Source organism: Salvelinus fontinalis, chromosome 8, assembly GCF_029448725.1.
Source record: "Salvelinus fontinalis isolate EN_2023a chromosome 8, ASM2944872v1, whole genome shotgun sequence".
Taxonomy (NCBI): Eukaryota; Metazoa; Chordata; class Actinopteri; order Salmoniformes; family Salmonidae; genus Salvelinus; species Salvelinus fontinalis.
This window is the reverse complement of record NC_074672.1, coordinates 14,084,984-14,092,173: the sequence shown is the minus strand read 5'-3', so window position 1 is coordinate 14,092,173 and position 7,190 is coordinate 14,084,984. Positions and strand designations below refer to the sequence as shown.

The following is a 7,190-nucleotide window of genomic DNA, read 5'->3' as shown; positions in this document are numbered from 1 at the left end:
TGCAGTTCTTGACACAAACCGGTGTGCCTGGCACCTACTACCATACCTCGTTCAAAGGAACTAAAATAATTTGTCTTGCCCTTTCACCCTCTGAATGACACACATGCACAATCCATGATGTCTCAATTGTCTCAATACTTTAAAAGATGTATTTAATCTGTCTCCTCCCCTTCATCTACACTGATTGAAGTGGATGTAACAAGTGCCATCAATAAGGGATCATGGCTTATATATGGCGCAATGAACAGAAAAAAATGCCTGCAGTACAGTCTAGTATTCATCTCATATACTTTCACAATGTGTGTTGATGGGCTAAGTACAGTGAAAGGAGACTAGGGGATTGAAAGCCAGTTAAGGTGCTGTGAATGTGATGGCCTACTGTTCTAAATCTGAACCACCACAATCCCCTCTGTGTCTGGAGCCTGACAGGGAGCAGTTCACTCTTGCTCTTTAATTATTGAGCTGACTGTCTCGGATGGTTCTTTCTATAATTGAGATTGCATTTTGAAGAATCAAGGCACAGTGACATGTCTTTCACTTTCCCTTATAACAAAAAGTTGTTTGGTGTAAATTTAAATTAAAAAAGGATATGGTGAATAGCACTTGTACTAGTAATAGAGACACAGAAACACCTGGAGGGTTTCTGCAGTTACAATGTAAATCAATAGCGCTCAGTTACCCTAGAAACTGACACCATCAATGAAATGAATAACAACAAATTGATTGTGTGGACAAAATTACCTAAAGCTTCTGACTAATTCTAGCATCAAGGGTAGTGTATCATGAGGGGGTGGGTGTATATGATAATCAGGTACCAGTAGTTAACAAATAGCCTGCAAATTTGCAATGGACATCATTTAATTTAATTTCAATACCTGGTTGAATGGAAGTCACATCATTGATGTAAAAACTGTCTCTGCCTGAACACAGCTCCGTGTTATAAAGATCCGCATAGAGACACAGATCTGCATCTCCTCTTTACTGAGCTAATTATTAAAAGTGCAGAGGGAGAACGACAGAAAGAGAGAAATAAAGAGAGAGGAAGGGGGGGAAGGAGGAAAAGAGAACACACACAAGGCCATCTGGGAAATAAGTCCAGTGATTTCCGATTTCCATGAGCCAGGGTTTAACAAGCTGTGCATAAAGCCAAGCCTGTGTGTGTGTGTGTGGTTCTCTTAATCTTACCAGTGAATGCCTGAACAGGAAGCCTGGGGGGCAGAGGAACTTGTTAATTGAGATCTCGATCCTCCAGAGGTGTCTGCCACAACTTCAAACCCTACATTTATTTATCTGATATTTTATTAGCTCAAGCAGTCCACACTTCAGGGCACACTTTAATGAGGTCTGTGTATTATGTTGTGTATGGGGCTGCAGTACATGGATTGGATGCATTTCAGATCTTAGTTTATTCAAATCTTATTGGTCACATACGCATATTTAGCAGGGTAGCAAGATGATTGTGTTCCTAGCTCCAACAGTGCAGTAATATCTAACAATACACACAAATCTAAAGAAAAAAAATGGAGTTAAGAAATATATAAATATTAGGAAGAGCAATGGTGGCATTGACTAAAATACAGTAGAATTGAATACAGTATATACATATGAAATGAGTAAAGCAGTATGTAAACAAGATTAAAGTATATAGGGTAGTAGCAGCGTTGAGTAACAGGGTGGTAGCCGGCTAGTGATGGCTATTTAACAGTCTGATGGCCTTGATATAGAAGCTTTCAGGTTTTTTTTTATCTCTCGTTCCCAGCTTTGATTCCCTTGTATAGACACTATCAAAATCTGTACTGTCTGGAAGGATTTTACCAAACTTCAACACTCTGTCAAATGCCTTTTCTGTTAGGAATATTTGCACAACAAAGACCTTAAGGAATATTATTTCACGTTTCACAAAAGGATTTTGCTTGTGAAGATGCCACCAGACAAAAGTCATATTTGAGGCTGAATATTAGTGAGTGGACTCAGACTGTGACACCAAGCATTCTCCTGTTGCCCCCTTCAGTGGGGTTCATGTAACTGCAGCACCAGCACACTTTCCTCCTGCATCTGTCTGCCATCCATTATTTCCTTATTGTGCAACCTGGTCTCAGAGCATTTCGTATTATTCTGTATGTAAGTCCGAGACACTCCAATTAGTATGTTACGTTCCGTATGGTATTTATTAATTCATGGATGTCCATTGATTTTGTATGATATGTTACGAATTCTAATTTGTTGTGGCTAACGTTAGATAGCTGGCTAACGTTAGCTGGGTTAGGTTTAGGAGTTAGGTTAAAGGGTTAGCTAAAAGGCTTACCTAACATGCTGAGTAGTTGCAAAGTAGCTAAAAAGTTGCTAATTTGTACAAATGCTAAAGTTGTCAGCGACGAGATTCGAACACGCAACATTTTGGGTTGCTAAACAGTCGCATTATACACCCACCCATCCACCCTCCAAACATAAACTTACAAAATTAAACGTGGGTAAATTTAAGACAAATGCACAGTACACTTGCAAAGACTCCTTTTGTCAGTCCTGCTAGCCATTTTGTAACAAGAAATTACACTATAGATTGCACCTTTAAGATACATTTTGGGGTATACACATACAGTTGCCTACATGTTGGGGTCTTAACAGTGGCTGCCTCTGCTCCCTTTTCTTCAACCACAAACAGTTTATTCTGTATTGTTTTTTTAGTTGTATTGTTTGTATCGTTGTATTTTAAAATGTATGTGGCTGTCCTTGTCTATCAGTATTTTGTTACTTGTCATGTTGTTTGTGGACCCAAGGAAGAGTACCTAATGCTTCTGCAAAAGCTAATGAAGATCCAAATAAACAAACTTCACAGTTTCTTCAGGTCCAACACACCAAATATATTTCCTTGGGTTGTTTTTCTTTATGGCCGCCTACTGTACAATGATGTATTTTGTGTCAGTCCATAGGGGAGACCCAGTGCAAGTACAGGGGGAAACAAACCACCAAAACGAGTCTTCACAAAGTAAAATGGGATACATTCACCAACATTCATACAAAATAAGACAATACACCATTGTAAACAATTGCTGAGAAAAATCATGTTGGTATTGAGAAAAGGACAAACACGTTGGTTTGGCAAGCATCCTGTCAGCACTGTGTGGATTGGATAATATGTGAGCTGCATGAAAAGTCCATGTGTAAAGAGAGTTGCCCTCTTAGTCTGATCCCAGGACTGTTTGTGGCATCTTGCCAACTCCTATAATCATAAGCATTGATTCAGTGTCACGCTAAACATCACAAACAGATCTGGGACCACTCGAAAGTCTGCACATTAGAAAGCACTCAGCTTTCATCTGCCTCCAGGTTGATGTTGTTCCCAAACTTGGCATAAAGCTGGACCTTCAGATCACCCAACACCTGCTGTATTGCCGACACCTTCCCTTCTAGGTCTTTGATCTCCTGCTGCAGTTGTTCCTGTAGATACAAAAGATGCATGTTAATAAATCATAATGGTTACAATTATTCAGGTTGTATTCTTAGTAATAGGGTAAAGCATAATGCCTTGATATCCCAGCCTTTGGCTTAATTATGCAACGTTAAAATTGGAACATTAAATAACCCATGCAACGTTAAATAACCCATACGTGTTTGCCTTAGGAGTAGGCATCTCGATTTCCGAGGTAGACCTACACACCTAACTTCTACACAAGTCATATAATAGAGGGTTCAGACAGTGGCAGGTCAAATTCAAGGACTTTCAATTACTTTTTCAAGCACTTAATTGTGAATTTCATGTTTAGAGGCTATAATAGTGTTTGTTAAAAATAATAATAATGACATTTTCTGGTTCTGATGGGGACATTATATTATCATTAATTTATAAGTTACAAAAAAATTGATATAGCAACTGGTGATTGCCATTTTAAAGTGGTAATGCATACTTCTTTTTACATGCTTTTGGGGGAAAAGCATGCAGAAAGTGTAAAAAGAAGTATGCATTACCACTTTAAAATGGCAATCAGCAGTTGCTACATCAATTTCTTTGTAACTTATAAATTAATGATATGTACCCATTGATTCTTCAAGAATATAACTTATAAATACCTCATGAGCTTAGTTCAACTGTTGTTCCCCATCAGAACCAGAAAAGGTTTTTTTCTCCAACAAACACTATATAGCCTCAAAACATGGTTAACATATCATGGATGATCAGTCCTTACATCCATAGCTATGTCTATGAATTTGAGTGGTTACATTTCTCCAGCCCCAACCCTCAGCTTTTTACTGAACCAGGGGTGGGGTGACCGCTTTGTCGTTTCTACTGCTGATTAGCCCATTAAGAGCAATTCATTTTTTTGGGCCTTCCCAATGGTATTATGCTTTGGCATTGAACAAATTATTACATTCTAAAATGTTAGAATAATGTGGACATTTCCTTACTAAATCATAATAACAATACCTTTGCAGCTTCCAACATCTCTTGGGTCTCTTCCTGCGTGTGACTGATGAAGACGTCGCCAATCTGATACGGGACGAGCAGAGTGTCATCCTCAGCCATCATCAGGTCATCACTGGCATCCTGCAGATTCTGTAGAGATTTCTGAGAAGAGAGGTTATAGTTAGTTATATAATATAACAGTAGTGACAACATGATGTACTAGAATAAGAAACAAGTAAAGAAAATCTAATTCAGATTTACCTCATCAATATTTAACCCTTACCTTTTTTGCCTCTATTTCATCTTTGAATTCTGTCATTCGATTCGTGTTTCTGGCAAATGTATTGATCTTCTTCTGGTCCTCAAATGTGACATTGACATCTTCAACTGCCTGTTAAGGGGAAGCCAATAGAGATTGTCCAAAATGAGCCTATATAGCTATAGTCAAAGTTGCTTGGCTAACTGCATAGCCAAATAATTAGCTAACGTTATATTTTTTTAAACAGAACAATACCACAGGGTTTCTAAACCATATTTGACAACACTACTTACTAGCTAAACAACGCCTGAATAAGAGATAAGAAAAAAGGATAACGAGCCAGGCCATGTTCAGTTGCCAAACGTTCTCGAAAGTTGCAGATATAAATCCCATGAATAGAGACGATATTATTTATTAATCTACATGTCAGAGGCATGTTTGATCTACATAGCCCATTTCTATCTGAAAGTTCAGTCCTGCTGAACGTGCCCCAGAATGGCTAGGACTTCAGAGGTCTCAGCCCAGTACGAGAGCTCTAGCTAGGTGTAGCCATATAAATTACATTAAAACTAGGGTGTAGCAGCAAAATAGCTGGAAACGCGTTCTTCAAATTGCACTAGCTATCATTAAACTAACCACCATGGTAGCTTAACGTTTAATAAGGAAATCGCGGATAGATGCTAAGAGTCGTTTGTTGATAACCAGCTAACGTTAGTAGCTAAACTACCCTAACATCGCTACCGTTAGCTGGCTAGCCAGCTCGCTAGCTGTGATCCAAACAACGCACGAGTAGATCACGAATAAAAACAAAATCAGACAATGAATTTATGTATTCCCAAACTAAATTGTAGAGCACGTGTCTTAGATCATTACTGCACGAATGACAGTGGCGTGGCGCCTGTATGGAGATCGGAGTGAATTATTAAAACTGATTTTAACTTACAACTGTCTTCTTCATGGTTGCCGCCATTTTGCTATTGATTTAGAAAAAGTCGACTTCTTCAGATGCAATTTAGTGGTGGTAGTCATCATACATGCTCATTGCCACCACCTAGCGGATTTACTATATTCAGCGCTTCAAATACGTAAATTATACTCATTAAGCCAGGGGTGTCAAATTCATTTTGCCCGTCTCGGGGGCTAAATTCATTATTCAAAGAAGTCCGGAGGGCTCCACTGAAAATTGGTTATATTATTTCCTCTTTGTCTAAATTTGCAAAAAAGAGTCCACTATCCATTGATTTGGAAATGTTCGATGCTCCCTGACTGTCTTACTTTCATTTTGGTGATTATTATCAAGGAACGGTATGAATGTAGGTCCATTATAATTGTCTACAGTTTCAATTTGGCTTTAGTCATTTTAAAGTACATCGAGCACCGCGCAACTTAGAAATAGCCCAACTTAAAAGTAGCTCAGTTTATTAGATAAATTCGCTTGGAGGTGGTTTAAACGCCATTCTAATGTCGACTTTGCTAATGGAAAACAGTATCAAGTGTTTTATGCATGCTCAGTTCTTGGGTTTCGGGGCTGCGCGAGTGGAAATTTGAAATGGAAGTTATGGAACTCCCTCGGGTGCTTCTGTTATGGGGAAAAGTCCTCAATGAAACTGACATTAAATGTGGATAATGATACATTTGCACCTGTTGCCCACCAAGTAGACAATTAATTTATATGCCATTGTAGGCTACTAGAATACCATTTGATACTATAAATATGTTGAAATGACAATGTCACTGAAGTCATTTCAAATCCATTTGTACCACTTGTGTAGCCTACCTGGAGCTGGCAAACATATTTATTAAATAGCCTATACCTTCAGTTTGTTGTTGTAGCCTTGCGTTATTAAGCAATTTATGTTTAGTTAATTCAGTTAGAAGTTATCAAAGCTCTATTGCAATTGCCAATCAGTTGTCGGTAACAATCAGTCAGATTAGGCTACAGGTAAAACAATTTTAAAGACTGGCTGCTGTTGACAATCATATTCAGTTCATATACATATTATTAATATTTAATTCAGTGATTGAAATTATAACCACGTCCTCAGTAGTCTATTCCAGCAGGCTATTGTGAAACACAAGTACTTCTTACCTCGAAATCACCTCGCTATTCATGTTGAATAAATTAGTTTGTCAATTTGAACTAAACAAGCTGCTAAATCTTTCATTCAGTTTACATACATCTTGCCTACAAATCATGGAAAAGTTGAATTACAATCATAAACCCAGAGTCTATGCCGATTGAAATGACAAGTCAATCTCTCAAATGGGCCATTTTTTAAATTTTACCTTTATTTATCTCGGCAAGTCAGTTAAGAACAAATTCTTATTTACAACGACGGCCTACCCCGGCCAAACCCTGATGTCGCTGGGCCAATTGTGACCCACCCTATGGGACTCCCAATCACGGCCGGATGTGATACAGCCTGGATTCAAACCAGGGACTGTAGTGACGCCTCTAACACTGAGATGTAGTGCCTTAGACCGCTGCGCCACTCGGGAGCCCATAACTGTTGGTAGTCTTAACAGTAC

General features: G+C 38.6%; 1 protein-coding gene across 1 annotated transcript; it reads right to left on the bottom strand.

Annotated features, from left to right (window-relative positions):
- Window positions 1-1,387: 1,387 nt before the first annotated feature.
- Window positions 1,388-5,686, bottom strand: LOC129860644 (prefoldin subunit 4-like). Its single transcript, XM_055931245.1, has 4 exons — window positions 5,605-5,686; window positions 4,686-4,793; window positions 4,424-4,564; window positions 1,388-3,438 (listed from the first exon to the last, which is right to left on the bottom strand). The coding sequence occupies exons 1-4, from the start codon at window positions 5,629-5,631 to the stop codon at window positions 3,307-3,309; spliced, it is 408 nt and encodes a 135-aa protein (XP_055787220.1). The 5' UTR covers window positions 5,632-5,686; the 3' UTR covers window positions 1,388-3,306.
- Window positions 5,687-7,190: the final 1,504 nt, after the last annotated feature.

What these genes read in the sequence shown, in the direction of transcription:
- LOC129860644 (XM_055931245.1), bottom strand. Translation starts at nt 5,631, where the DNA reads ATGGCGGCAACCATGAAGAAGACAGTT. An exon ending in ATGAAATAGAGGCAAAAAAG is followed by an intron (nt 4,565 to 4,685) that starts GTAAGGGTTAAA and finishes CTCTCTTCTCAG; the next exon opens with AAATCTCTACAGAATCTGCA. An exon ending in AGATGTTGGAAGCTGCAAAG is followed by an intron (nt 3,439 to 4,423) that starts GTATTGTTATTA and finishes TTGTATCTACAG; the next exon opens with GAACAACTGCAGCAGGAGAT.